The 15931-nt window shown below is 35.7% G+C and overlaps 1 protein-coding gene across 1 annotated transcript in view; it reads left to right on the forward strand.

Moving 5' to 3' along the window:
* Positions 1-15931, forward strand: part of CPS1 (carbamoyl-phosphate synthase 1) — a 143912-nt gene that overhangs the window by 47408 nt on the left and 80573 nt on the right. Inside the window, exons 12-18 of the mRNA XM_070458598.1 lie at positions 1184-1282; positions 3649-3744; positions 6867-7056; positions 8344-8501; positions 9976-10104; positions 13133-13277; positions 15046-15256. Of these exons, the coding sequence (XP_070314699.1) occupies positions 1184-1282; positions 3649-3744; positions 6867-7056; positions 8344-8501; positions 9976-10104; positions 13133-13277; positions 15046-15256 (1028 nt within the window). The remainder of the gene's footprint in view (positions 1-1183; positions 1283-3648; positions 3745-6866; positions 7057-8343; positions 8502-9975; positions 10105-13132; positions 13278-15045; positions 15257-15931) is intronic.

Consider the following 15931-nt stretch of genomic DNA (forward strand, 5'->3'; position numbering starts at 1 on the left):
AGAAGAGCAGGGTTGTGGGGAGTGGGGAAGGTACGCTTTCACGCACATGTGAGTCAGATCGCTTAAGCAAAGAACCATAAGGAATGCCTAGAGGAGTTTTGTTTTTAATTTAATATTTTTACTTTTTTGTGTGAATTTTTGGTTCAGTGTCCAAGAACATCTTTCCAAAAAGGGCTTGTGGAGATATTCAGAAAAGTCTGGGAAGTCTGAAGTCTCTTCCTCTTATACATGCTAGGGCCTGCAGTAGTGATACTGGCAATACTTCTTGGTCAGCAGATGCTCCCAGAAAAGACAGCTGGGCAAAATGAAGAGGAGAATAGGAATTTTCCCTTTGTAGACTCTACTTCCTCATCCCTGAATTGCCCTTTTTAGATATTTATATTTTGTTCTTGTTTTAATATTATTAGGAAAGAATGGTTCTTAATAGCCAAAGTCAGTACAACGTTACCTACACTCAAAAATAAAATTTAGTTGCATACATATACATCTATTGCCTACTGCGTGCTAAATACTTTTTTAACTTAAAATTTACATTATTTGCCTATATTAGGACTTCAGATTAGGAACACTGAAATTAAGATATGTGATATCTGGTCTCACTTAGTTCTTTTTTTCTGCCAAATAGTTGCAAAATGAATGTATTTGTTGAAATTTGTCATGTCTAGTGCAACAGTGGAAATAAATTCATTGTAAAGCTTATGCATCTTAGAAATATTTGTATATGTAACACAATCTTTAGAGATATTTTTAGACCTAATAGACAATTTAAAAATCCAGTAATTTCTCACTGTAGGGTGCGTAAGTAATATAGCTTCCTTTTGTCTTTTTTTTGCATAGCTAGAGTTTTATTTAGAAGAAGAAAATGTTTCATAATTAAGGGGCTGAAAATGACATTCTCAGAAGGCATTATCTGAAATGTTCATTGTCTGCTGAAAATGTTCTTTTAATAGGATTTGACATGAGCAGTTAGAAGTGTTTATTTGATCTAATTCTTAGAGTAGTAAATATTTAGTTTTGCTAGCTTTGGCAACCCCCGTCCCCAAACAAATATTGCATAAGAATACTTATCCTAAGAAGTTATTTGTTGCTTATCTAAAGTTCAAGTTGAACTGGACATATTGTATTTTAAGTGACAATTTTGTGAGTTTTGAAACTTCTAACTAGTTGGCTCTATTTTTTCTAGTACCTGTTTGATTCCTTTTTCTCACTGATAAAGAAAGAGAAAGGAACCACCATTACATCGGTACTACCGAAGCCAGGCCTAGTAGCATCTCGAGTTGAGGTCAGTATATGTGGGCTTCTTTTTGGTGTATATATTTTGGATTTTCTTTATTGTGCGATGCCTTTATTAAGTGAATGAAGTAATCTGTTTTGATGTCTATGAAAGACGATTGGTAATATTGCAATCACCCATCATTTTAGCAGCTGTTTGGTCTGTTCTACATGAGTCGTTGGATGTTCACTGGAATCTTCATGTCGTGATTTAAAAATCATGTTAACCCTATATTCAAAACAGAAAAAGAGACTCAGATGTATAGAACAGACTTATGGACTCTGGGAGAAGGCGAGGGTGGGATGTTTCAAGAGAACAGCATTGAAACATGTATATTATCTAGGGTGAAACAGATCACCAGCCAAGGTTGGGTGCATGAGACAAGTGCTCGGGCCTGGTGTACTGGGAAGACCCAGAGGGATCAGGTGGAGAGTGAGGTGGGAGGGGGGACCGGGATGGGGAATACATGTAAATCCATGGCTAATTCATTTCAATGTATGACAAAAACTACTGTAATGATGTAAAGTAATTAGCCTCCAACTAATAAAAATAAATGGAAAAAAAAATAAAATAAAATTCATCTCTTCTAGAACAGCATCGAAACATGTACATTATCTAGGGTGAAACAGATCACCAGCCCAGGTTGGATGCATGAGACAAGTGCTCGGGCCTGGTGCACTGGGAAGACCCAGAGGGATCAGGTGGAGAGGGAGGTGGGAGGGGGGATCGGGATGGGGAATACATGTAAATCCATGGCTAATTCATGTCAATGTATGCCAAAACCACTACAATATTGTAAAGTAATTAGCCTCCAACTAATAAAAATAAATGAAAAAAATAAAAAATTAAAAAAAAATTCATCTCTTCTAGAACATTTTTAATAAAAATAATTTAATAAAGAGTAAGATTTAATTTAATTTCAAATTTGATAGATTGTCCATTACTCAATAAACCAGAGCCCAATGCGTGTTTGAGATACAGTTCAGACTACAGTCATTATAGATGGTCACATATTTTTAACTAGAAGATCTATTATTTAACATCATGAGTGGAATAATATTGTTTTACCTCTAAAGAGCAGATAGATAAGGATTAATATAGCCTAGGACTTGAATCCTTATTTGTTTGAATATGTATGTTAATATGAAAAGGTTTCACTCATTTCTTTCAAAGTTAGGGCACACCCACATCATTATTACATAAAATGTAGAAGGCTATAGGTGTATTTTTAAGTACATATACACATACATATGTGTGTATATGTATTTTATATTTGCACATACATGTACATATATGTATATATATTTATTATATATGTGTATATATATACACACACATACACACATGTATGTCAAATCCTCTTATCATGAATAAAAGTGCTTGATTTATATGCTTACATAAAATGATAAGTTGAATTAGATAGTTTGTTTTAAAGATTTCTATGACAGCCTCTTTTACTGAGATGGAAAGATTGGAGGTAATCTAGCCACTCAGTGTGGAATCAACCTGTGGGTGCTCCATAGCTAACGAAGCCACCCACCATATAGTGTTTTTCTCATAATATCAACTCATACTTTTCAGATACCTTCCTTTTTAAGTGGTGAGGTAAAGGGGAACTTGGGATTCTACACTGCATTACACATGGTAGGCACTCCATTAATACAAACTGTTTCCTAAGTCTTGTCTCTTGAAGTGACCTAGAACATCTTCTTCCTCTGAATGGCTTGGCAGTTGTGGTTAAAAAAAAAGCAGTATTATTACTTGCTTGAAGTCATATGTATAACTTGTATGAATTCCAGTATGTAGCTAAAACATCATTTTTTTATTATTGTATTTTCTGTAAATATTTCTGGATTGAACCACAAAGTAAAGGCAAAATGTAAATATAAAGGTGTCCCTGTTTCCCTCGCCTTCTCTGTTTCCTCTTCATTTGTTAGGAAAGGCTCACAGGCTTGTTTCCGTTTATGCCCATTATTTGTCCAGCAGAAACCCATGGAATAATAATACATTAAGCCAATTAAATTTTAAGGAGATTTTCTACAAATTATATACAAATTATATTTATTATAAACACATATAGATATACATTTCCATATATATGTAGTTATTTTTAGATATTTATATATGTTTAAATAAAATGTAGACCTCTTTCAAAAATTTTTTGCTTAAGTGAAAAAAGCTTCATGATCTTTGGAAATTGCTTTCCGAGATGTTTAAATTGTTGATCTTTTTACTCATGTGTTGTATATTTCAAAACATTGTACTTTAAATCCCCACATAAAGCCAGATAATATAGTGTATATTTACCACACTTAAAAATGACTTATTTCCCCATATTAGTAATAAAAGTGATGTCATTTTTTTATTGCTTACAGGTTTCCAAAGTTCTTATCCTAGGATCAGGAGGTCTGTCCATTGGTCAGGCAGGAGAATTTGATTACTCGGGATCGCAAGCTGTAAAAGCCATGAAGGTGAGAGACCATGATCTTTCCTGGAATTAATATACTCCCTTTAATGAGTCTAATTAGTATTTTATGATTTAGATTTATGACACTACCTCTTCTCAAAGTCACTATAATTAATTTCTTTCACTGTTCCTTACACATCTTATATAAAAGGAAGTTTGATCACAGACAAGATTTTTAACTTTCTCAACTGTGCACACCTGCAAATTAAGAAGATTGGATTGATCTACAAATTTATCTAAGATATCCCTATTATGTAAGTCTACACTATAGATATTACTTGTTAAGGCAGTGAGCTTTTAAAGCATATTTGTCTCTTTTGTGAAAGAGAATTTGGGCATACCTGGTGCTGTAAAGTGTTTTGAATGTTCTAAGGGATGCTTCAGGCTTTTCTTCGATTGAAACGGGGAAGATCCAACCAGAGGAGCAAAGGCAACAATGCCTTTTGTCCAAGCTTTAGAAGTTATTGTGGGCTACCTAATTTCACCATTTGTGACTTGGACTGGATGACCTACCAGGATGGTGTAACTGGATTTTCGAGTGGAATAGAGGGTTTGATAACTAAGTTGCAAAGAATATCCTCCCTGTTTCTTCAGTCTCTGGAAATCTCCCCCACTTTATCATAGTAAAATAAACCTGTAGAAAACTTACTGTACGTGTGTGCTATTTCTGTTAAAGAACTAGCTTAGCTTCTCTTTGGTGTCCTTATTTCCAGAAGAGTCCACATGTTAGTGTTAATCAGGCCATCCAAAGGCAATGTATGCTCTCTGCGACCTTGCCACAGTCTTTGTGGTGTCAAGCCACTCTTACAAAGAGTCTTGGCGAGGAGAGAACTACATAGGGAAGGCAGCAAGAGGCCAACCAACTTGAAAGATGGCCAAATTTTTCCTTTTTCTCTTTATTTTATTCAGTATTCTATATACAGAGATTTTTCTCCCGACAGATGTCTTTTGAAAATAGACACAGCCCCCTGCCCCAAATACTTTACTCTTCTTTCCATTTGTTTTTATTTTTAATACTCTTCTCCATACACCCATGTGTGTTCACCCACATGCACACATGCTTTTTGTGTACATTTTCAAAGTGTGCCTTATTTCACAGTTCAGTTCAGTTCAGTTGCTCAGTCCTGTCCCACTCTTTGTGACCCCATGGACTGCAGCATGCCAGGCTTCCCTGTCCTTCACTATCTTCCAGAGTTTGCTCAAATTCATGTCCACTGAATTGGTAATGTTATCCAACCGTCTCATCCTCTATTTCACTGTATTGAGGTTAAACTTATCTTTAGATAAATAATTAGTGGGTGCCCAATGGTTAAGATTGGTTAGAACACAATTTAAATGTGTTCAGAGTTTAGATACATTTAACTAGCCTGCAATTTTTTTATCCTATCTGGTAGTTTTATTAAGAACTAATATTTTCATAGGTTGTGTTAATATTTTTTATATGCGTTGCATCCAAAAGGTGAAGTTATACATTTTAGATGAAGAATAGGAATTATTAGATATAGTACAGTGATTAATTAAGAGGTTAATAGAGATGAATTTATGAACTAAATATTTAAAAACTTAGATTATGCATATATTATAGCTGGAACTATATTAGAAAAAATGATGTAACATTTATTAAGATGGTTTGAAATTATTTCTAAGTTTTAAAATGAATAGAAGCTCATTACATGCATTTATGGGACCTTTTCCTATGTAAGTTGATTTATAAAAATAGCTATATTCATTGTATGGCACATTCAGGAAAATACTTAACAAATATACTTTTCTGTTGTTACTTTTCTAGAGCAGTGAGACCTTCTATAACTTCTGTTAATGATGTGTTCTTCATTTGGACTCAATTATTTAAATTCTAACTTATATTTTAAATGCATATACTTATCTATATGTATCCATTCAATATTTTATTAATAATACTCTTTTAAAAAAACAATTCCTTACATTCTTAGAGAGGACTCATATTGAGGAAAGGACATAGGACTTGAATCCTAAGACTTGGATTACAGTCCTAATTTTCTTTTTTATCACCTATGTGATCTTTGGCAAGTCACTTAATCTTGTTGGATCTCAATTTCTTCATCTGTAAGGTGAAAATTTCTTTCACATTTTTGCTATAAAAATCATGTAAAGTAAGTCAAAAGAACATCACAACTTTTAAGGCACTATTTAAATTTAAGGTAGCATGAAATATCTCATTTTTCATCCAGACCCTCTCCCTAAGGATATGTAGGGCTTTCAAGGATGATTTCTATACTTTCATTTGAATATTTTGTTGACTTTTTCGAAGAGTTCAAAATTGACATGTTGATGGGTAAAAAATCATCTGGCCATTTTTCATAATAATTATTTTACTGTCACCCTTATCCTGGTTTATAAAGTTATTATCCTTAGTACCCTACATGAAGAATTATTTTAGGGGTCTCTCCAGATGTCAGGAATGAGATAGGGCTGTGAATATCTTCACACACCCATATACACACAAATTTTTACTTTTTTCTTTTTTTTTGCCATATGGTCATTTTCTTTTTATATAATATGTATAAACAGTTGTATAATGCTCTTTGTCGAAGTGCTACAGCAGGCATGAAAATCTAAGGAAAATGGAAACCAGCAGAAGGCTCTCAGTGCTTCCAGCTAGATGGGAATACATTATCTTGCATTTAAAGCACATGCTCAATGTTATTTTTCAAGAAACGTTAGAAAAGGAAGCAGTTTTGATGTTGTCTTTTTTCCATTTTATATTTTATTCATTCAGAAAAATTCAGAATATTTTATTCTTTTAAAGTCAATTGAGCTGCAAATTTGCATAGTATTTGCAGACCTCTGGTCAAATTCTATAGAAAATATCTCCAGCTTTGCTTGATACATGTAGTGACAAGGAATTTAGAATGATTGTCATTAGGTGGCAGCTCTTTTTGGATAGTTTTATTTGCAAGCAATTTTCTTTCCTCCTCTCACCAAATGTTTGTCATCTTTTAACACCATTCACAGTGGTCCTGTTACTAATCTCTGCAGCCCATGGGATAACCTAAAATTTTGTTGCCCAATAATACTCTTCATTTGAATTATGACTATTCTCTTTAGATCACGTCTTAAGATTCTAGATCCTTTTGTTTCTTTCAGGAAGAAAATGTCAAAACTGTCCTGATGAACCCAAATATTGCATCGGTGCAAACCAATGAAGTGGGCTTAAAGCAAGCAGATACTGTCTACTTTCTTCCCATCACCCCTCAGTTCGTCACAGAGGTCATCAAAGCGGAACGGCCAGATGGGTTAATTCTAGGCATGGGTGGCCAGACAGCTCTGAATTGCGGTGAGTTCTTTTATTTGCAGAGTTTTGGTTTATGTACTTATATATAACAATTTGTTTAAATTTATTTGGCACTTGTGCTCTTTGTGTTCATAAAAGCTTCCCTCTGTGTGAGGAAGCTTAGCAAACAGCCACCTGATAATGTCACATGATGAATATTACCAGTTTATTTCCCAGAGCAGCTGGGGGAGAAAAGGGAAACCTTTTGCTTTAATGCTTTGCGGTAGTTAAGTAGGTTTTTTGAGTCCCCTCCTCTGTCCCATGCTACTGCTTTTCTCTGCTTCCAGTGAAACTCCAAGAACTATTATGAATGAAAAATGAGAATTAACATTGATTAAGTGCTCTGTGCTCTTATATGCCACATATATTTTCATGGTCACATAGATGAGTCTCTCTATCATCCCTTCACACAACTGCTGAGTCCAAGCTCTGTCCTATTTGAAATGTTTTAAACCTTTAGAAATAGATCATTATTGAGAATCCCATTGCTAGTTCCAGGAAGCAGTTGGCGATGTAATGTGTATATCAACTATAAAAAGCTGCCAAAATTAGATGTCAAGTTAGTGGGAACACAAACAATTTTGATAATTTTTAGCCCAGATAGATACCCACATCAGTGGGATTATTTAAATAAGAGAAGTTCATTATAGGAATAGGCTTTACTTAGAAGGAAAGGAAATATACTGAAATCTTAAGCCTTACAGTAATCCTGTGATTTTTATTAATTAGAATAATGATTTTTATCCTGAGAATAAAAGTGAACGTACATGTAACAGTAGCAACAAAGTACATGTGTGTGTTAAGTAGCCTCGGTCACGTCCGACTCTTTGCAACCCTATGGACTGTAGTTCTCCAGGCTCCTCTGTTCATGGGATTTTGTGGGCAAGAATACTGGGGTGGGTTGCCAAACCCTCCTCAAAGGGATCTTCCCAACCCAGGGATCGAACTCACATCTGTTAAGCCTCCTGCATTGGCAGGTAGGTCCTTTACTGCTAGTGCCACCTGAAAAGCCCAGTACCAACAAAAACTTTTTGGAAAAAAAATTCTGAAGATATTTTAGTACCAACAAAATATTTTACTAAAATGTCTTCAGAATTTTTCTTTCAAAACTTTTCTTTACTCTAAGTGTAATTCTTTTGTGGCCAGTGGGGGCTTTTTGTAGTTAAGATTAAAAAAAAAAAGTTGCATTCAGATATCTGTTATAGAAAACATAAGATATTTTAAAAAACAGATTTATTTTGCTTATTTATTATTGTTATTTATTGGTTTATTTATTTTGTTCTTCTGTAGGAGTGGAATTATTCAGGAGAGGTGTGCTCAAGGAATATGGCGTGAAAGTCCTGGGAACTTCAGTTGAATCCATTATGGCCACAGAAGATAGACAGCTGTTCTCAGACAAACTGAATGAGATTAATGAAAAGATTGCTCCAAGCTTTGCAGTGGAATCGGTAAGAAATCTTTATTCTAGAGAAGCAGGGCCATTATGTGTCTTGCATTTAGAGAGAATGATTTGTCATGCCGATAAATAATAAAGTATTTTATTTGCAAATATTTTCTTCTAGAAATGTGTTAGTACTTCAGAGACACTGTGTATTAATTGCAACATTCAATACTGAAACATTAGGGAGAGATATTAATATTTTATTTTATGAAAAGGGAAGCATATACCCACAGGTGATGTGCTTTATCATTGGCTGAAGTCCCCTGAGTACCAGATCTCCTGAATCAAAAAAAGAACCATATCAACTTGCAACACCAAAGTAATTTTTACCTTTTTCCTGGGATCAGTCACACATTTTGTGAGAATGTCCTGCAAATGAGAAATTATTGATTTTACATTTTTTGTTAGAATGTAATAAACGTTTTACAATAAAATCATCTACAAAAAAGGCATTGGATCTAATCAGTAATATTTATAATTGAGAAACCTGTGGCTTAGTTGTTTAAAGAGGAGAGTTTGTTTTGCGTTTCTCTTAATCATGTTCCATTGTGTCCTATACCTATTGATAGGCTTCTAGCAGGTGCCAGGAAAAGCTCGGACTTTCTGTACATCTGTTTTTGTCTGTGACTTTATTCCTGACTACAGGCATACAGTCAGTGAAATGGGGGTAGTGGAAGAAGTTTCTGATGCACTTCTGCATTGTAGAAACAGGCAAATCTTCTGGGATAAGGCAGGTACTGCTGGGACAACTGAAAATGGGCTATGTGTGTTTTCAGACAAGAGTGTTATCAAGTACATAGCATGTTGCAAAGCTGTCAGTCAGGAAAGTCCCAGGATAGCTCTGCTGAGCATTTGGAAAGCTCCTGACATACATTTAGTCTTTCATTGCCCGATTTAATTATGTCCTTGCTTCCTTAGGATGAGAAACAGGCATATGGGAAAGGTGTAATTACACTCCCATTGGTAGAGTAATAATATTCCATGACAGAAAAATATAGCCACCATGTGTTGTATTCTGTAAGTTAAAAAAAAAAAAATCCAATCTTTTGGGACTACTCTCTGACTGAACTTGAAAAATGAAAACTCTCGTTCTACATAGCATTCCAGTTAGGTTCTGTAGTAGAAAACCTTGTTTTGTTAGGAGATGAAGACTTTCAAACTGAATTTAAAATTTCAATAGGGTCCTCATTCTCTAATTAATGACAATTATTTTGCCTTTGGTCATTGTTTTATTTTTTATATTGCAATATAAAATTTACGCCAAAGGGATTAGAAAAGAGCCTTCACTATACATCAAAAAATCCTAAAATTTAACTTAAAATCCTTAAAATACTACTTTTCAGAAGGTGATGAGGGAATAATTGAACATAGTCTTTTTCTACATATAAACTGATACACTTGAATCACCAGACTCTCTTAGTTGGTCTTTTCTGCTAGTGTGGTCAGCATTTGCAGCTTTAAGTCTGTGTTCTTGTTGACAGATTGAGGATGCGCTAAAGGCAGCAGACACCATTGGCTACCCAGTGATGATCCGTTCTGCCTACGCCCTGGGCGGGTTAGGCTCAGGCATCTGTCCTAATAGGGAGACCTTAATGGACCTCAGCACAAAGGTATGTGTTTTTGCAGACCAAATTCTTACCCACCAAGAAAATTCCCTGATATACTCTTTCAATTAAAGAAAGTTACATAGATTAAAAAAAATGACCTTTTCTCTGTTTATAAATCACTGCCACATCTCTAAATTGTTGTCCAAGAGATGACACTTTTGAAATGGAAGTACAGTGAAGTTATTTACACTGGACACAGAATTAACCCAAGATCCATCTTCACTGTACTGTCTGCTGATCTCCTTGATAGGCAGCCAATCCAATTCCATCTCACTCTGCTTCAAAATCTACTCCAAAACACGCATGATGTTAAACTTATTTAGTGTTAAAAAACACCCAGAATATAATATTCCATTTTGCTGTTATGTTTTGAAACAATTTGACATGGATGGTGTCCAGTAAGGAACATGTAACATACTGAGCAGCTTAGCTTTACCTCAAATTTAGGTGTCTAAAATAAGTACAGTATAAACCTCAGTATCATGAATGAGTGGTTTCTCTGCCAACTGCCACACACACATATAAGCAAAAGTGAGATTTGAGTGCTTATAATTTACTTTTCAGCAAAATCACTCTAATGTATTTCTGAATACTTCTTTTCTTAAATATTAAAGGGAAAATCTTGAGAAAATTCAGATATGCTCCAAAAAATAGATATTAACACAGAAACCATGCTCCATGAAATCAGTGACTTTTGCTCACACTTAATGAATGTGTTTGTGCCCATGAGGCTCATATAACTTTCCATGGGGCAGTTATGGATACAAATCTGACAGAATTATTGTGATGGCTATTTTGGGGGGTGTTGAGTAAATATCAAGCAGAGTTTGTACCTTTATCATTAATTTTTGGAGTGAAACCAAGAAAATGAGGTCCTTGAGTTGTTGTAAGATTTTGAGAATAGATAAATAAGGTTAAATGTACTTAAATAACTGCAGGGCTTCCTTGGTGGTTCAGTGATGAAGAATCCACCTGCCAAACAGGAGACATGGGTTTGATCTTTGGGTTGGGAAGACCCTCTGGAGAAGGAAATGGAAACCCATTCCAGTATTCTTACCTGGGAAATGCTATGGACAGAGGACCCTGGCAGGCTATAGTCCATGGGATTGCAAAGCAGTCGGACTTGGACTTAGTAAATAAACAACAACAAAATAACTGCAAAGGCAAATGTACATGTCCAAAACTTGGACTGAGTTTTTCTAAAGTTGCCAAAACAAAGCCCCACAAAGGGAAACATATCTAATATAAATATTTCTTGTTTCCATTCTGGACTTCTGAATCATGTATTTAAAGAAAAGATGCTTATGGAGGTATACATTTTCTTCCTCTAGCACATTAGATGTTCCTAATGTTTTTAATATTAACAACCTCATTATTACTGTCAATCATGACAATGCATATTTAATCTCAATTAAAAATATTTTTTACAGTATAAAAGCACTGTGAATACTCAGTCATCCAAAATATTTACAATGAAGATTAACTTTGGAATGGGATACTTTAAAATTATTTATACCGTTAGCTTTTCCCGTGAGAAAAATTATATGTATTGTTATATTCTAAGCAAAAGAATCTGACTGCTGTATAGGAGATCTGGGCTCGATCCCTGAATTGGGAAAATCTCCTGGAGAAGGGAATGGCAACCCACCCCTATATTCTTGCCTGGAGATCCCATGGACAGAGAAGCCTGGTAGGCTATAGTCCATGGGGTCGCAAAGAGTCGGACACGATTGAGCGACTAACACTTTCACTTTCAAGCTACCCCTTACTCTCTTGAGATTATATTTAACATCATTAGAAACTGCATTAACCTGATGTAGGTTCCTAAATTAATCTTTGTATAAAATCTGAGACTGGAAAGAAAAAGAAGCTGAGGCAACAATGGAAGCTGATCTTAATTGTCCTCGTGTCCATTCTATTCCATTAGAATGCAGAAGGCTTCCCCCATTCATCTCTTTTGTTTCTGAGATTTCTCCTATTAGCAGGTAATCCAAATGATAAATTAATCATTATTAACTTGTTCACACTGGCTACAGAGTTTCTTAACCACTTTGAAAAACCTCATCATGGGTAGCTGTGAGGACAAAAGTGTTACATTTTCAAGTACACATGCTGGAGCCTGTAGTGTTGACTGAGGTTAAAAAAATAGTGTTGAGGCACATCACAGAATAACTTACATTGAGTTATTATTTCATTATGGTACCTGCTAATAATTTGAAAAAATTCAGACGACTTTGTCCAGTTGCTTTTATTACCATCACAAATCAAATCTATTATGAGACAAAGGGACATTTCTTCCTTGGATTTTTCAGCAACTAAATGTCCTAAGGTTAGAGACCGCCTCTTTCAGATTTTGGGTTCAGCATTCTACTCACCAATGGGTACAGAGTAAATAGGGAATGATAATTATACTAATTCATATCTGTTTAATCAGGCATGCATGATATATGACTCAATATTTAAGCACTTAGGCAGTGATTACCCATAATAAAAGCTGCATATGATTCTTCTAATTCCCAAGTTTCATATGCCATCTTGGCTAACTGTTTACAACCATCATCATCTCCTTTCTTCTCCTCATCAACATCAACTGACTTTTATTGTGTATGTTCTTTACAAAGCATCCTCAGCTATTTTAGAGAAAGACAGAGTCTTTAGACTTATTTTTCCATATTTATTTGCACTTATCACATTTTCTGGTTTCACAGAAGCCTAGCTACTGAAATAATTTCATTTTCCTTTGCCTGATTGCTCAATTATTTTCTCTTTTGCCTAAATTAGTTTGATTTAATGTCATATCAGCACTTTGAATGGCAAGCCTCAATAATATAAATCAAGCATATTCACTGCAGGATGCTATTCCTAGTACATCACTGATTTTCTGACACATGGTGCCTTCTGGAGCATAGAAAAGGGTGGAGACTAGGCTTGAGACTTCAGTGGGGCCAGGGTTTAGGCTGGGGCACTTTGCCAAATACATCAAAGCTAGTCCCTTTCTCACTCTTTGATTTCTTTTTTCACCAATTTCCAGGCTTTTGCTATGACCAACCAGATTCTGGTGGAGAAGTCAGTGACAGGTTGGAAAGAAATAGAATATGAAGTGGTCCGAGATGCTAATGACAATTGTGTCACTGTCTGTAACATGGAAAATGTTGATGCCATGGGTGTTCATACAGGTAGGCAAGGAATCTTCAAGCATTATGGTAATGCCTTCAACTCATGTCTCTGATGGCTCAAAGCACTTGTTATTAAGTTCTTTTTCTTTAAATTATTATTCTTAGCGGGCACAATAGTGATAAAATTTTACAGATACATATTTCACAGTATTGAAAACACTCCCATATTTAATTTCATCTTCACAAAAACTCTCTGAAGTAGGGGGTGTACTGTTATCTTGATTTCACTTGAGGAAGGGGTCAAATATAAGCAATATGGTGAAGGTAAAATATGTAAGACTTGATGTTGAGAAGTAGGGCATGAGATTAAGAAGGGTTAAGGCAGACCGAGTTTTAGTCACCAAGTGAATAAGAAAATAGCTACAGTAAATAGGAATAGATGAAATAAATAAGGTTTCTCAGGAAGTGAAGCTAGTTAGACAAGAGGGCAAAGATGATGACTTAGGATTTAGAAATGCTAAATTTGAAGGGTGAGTGGAAATCTCTAAAAGAGGTTTGAGAATATGGAGTTGTAATTCAAGAAAAGGATAGAAGTAAAGAAGCTAATGTAAGGTCATTGGAAGTCTTGATATAAAGGAAATAGTGGAAACTGGAAGCATAGACTAAGTATTTGAGACCACAGGTGTAGAAAGAAAACTAGAGTCAATGATCAAACCCTGGGAAATGGATTTATTGGGCAGAAGAAAAATAAAGGATTGGTGTTGAAGAAAAAGAAGGGAGTGATAGTTACCAAGTAAGCCAATATAGGCACAAATTTTATTAAAGAGCTTTGATTTTGACTGTAGCAAATACTATGAAAGGTCAAGAATGAGGATTTAATGTTGCTTTTGGATGTTTAAGAGAAGAGTTTGAATGCAGGGTTGGTTATGTGAGCTATGTGGAAAGGAATTATATGGTTAGAGTGATGAGTAGACTGGTAAACTTTCAAGAAGTTTAGTCATTAAGGAATGAGAGATATGTTTCTTGTAACCATTTGGCAGTTGGGAGAGGGGCTTCTTGAGCTTATAGTGACTAGAGCTTGTTTGTGGGCAGAAAGGATGGTGAGGAATAACGGACTGAAGATACAGGCAGCTGTGATGGGAGAGAAGTGAGAAAATGGGAAGGGATGTGATACAGAAAATTGATGGATGAGCCAGTCTAGGTGGAGAGGAATTGATATTTTATGGAAGGAAGAACTTGAGAGGTGATTTATGATGCAGAGAAGAGAAACTGAAGAAGTTAATGTCAATCGAGTGAGTAGATGACTAAGCCTTGATTGCTGGATGCGTTTGGGAAAGGTTAGAGTGATTTCTGTAAACGTGTCCGAGTAATGGGTTTTCATGATAGCTCAGTTGGTAAAGAATCTGCCTGCAATGCAGGAGACCCCAGTTTGATTCCTGGGCTGGGAATGTCTGCTGAAGAAGGGATAAGGCTACCCATTACAGTATTCTTGGGCTTCCCCTGTGGCTCAGCTGGTAAAGAATCTACCCGCAATGTGGGAAACCTGGCTTCTATCCCTGGGTTGGGAAGATCCCCTGGAGAAGAGAAAGGCTACTCACTCCCGTATTCTGACTTGGAGAATTCTATGGACTGTATAGTCTATTATACGAGTAATATAGGTGAAACAGTCGGAGGGAACATGCCTTGTATGTATTTCCTTAAGATAATTCTATTCCCAGCAAACCCTTAGCCTATTCTATGTATTGGGTCATGCAAATGGACTGTTAAGTCACTAAAGTTGATTGTTTAGATATGCTACCAAATAACAAGTGTTTCTTGGATGTAACAGGTGATTCAGTTGTTGTGGCCCCTGCCCAGACGCTCTCCAATGCAGAGTTTCAGTTGTTGAGACGTGTTTCAATCAATGTCGTTCGCCACTTGGGCATCGTGGGTGAATGCAACATTCAATTTGCCCTTCATCCTACCTCAATGGAATACTGCATCATTGAAGTGAATGCCAGATTGTCCCGAAGCTCTGCCCTGGCCTCAAAGGCTACCGGGTAAGACCAGAACGATTGACCATGGGTCTGCAAATTCTTTACAGACTGATTTGGAAAAACGACAGCTAGAGAAAGACTGTGCTGCATTTGCAAATTATAGTCCCCATTTCTGTAGGCTGGCTCCCAGTCACGTCCTCTATGAACGTGGTTATTAATGAGCTTGCTGCCAGATTGAGGCAAACGGTTTTGTGAGCTGGCTTTGTTTGCTGGCTAATCATAAACTAATCAAAATCTGGGTGGTCAAAACCGGCTGCGAAAAATCTGCTTCTTAATTGCACTTTGCAGATGTTGTTAAAAAGTGCAAATTAATCCTTAATTTTAGTTCTCAACTATCTTTTTCAGGTGTATAGCAAGCATTAGACAAAAAATATAGTTCTCTTGACTCAAGGATGTAATATGCATTATTTTGTTTCAGCAAAACTTTGCAAGACCAAACAACATGGGGTTTGTCTATAGGTAAATCTCACAACTAAAGGAATTTATATCTGTTTAACAATTGCTGGCAAGCACAACTGGAAGGAAAATTAATTAATGCCTTTTGTATCTATTACTATATTTATCTGGTATTTAAATTCCATGCCATTTAAATGAAAATATATTTACCTCTAAAGATATTTTTGGGGCTTCCTTGGTGGTGGCTCAGATGGTATATAATCTGCCTGCAATGCAGGAGAC

Source organism: Odocoileus virginianus, chromosome 30 (assembly GCF_023699985.2).
Source record: "Odocoileus virginianus isolate 20LAN1187 ecotype Illinois chromosome 30, Ovbor_1.2, whole genome shotgun sequence".
In the NCBI taxonomy this organism is placed as follows: domain Eukaryota; kingdom Metazoa; phylum Chordata; class Mammalia; order Artiodactyla; family Cervidae; genus Odocoileus; species Odocoileus virginianus.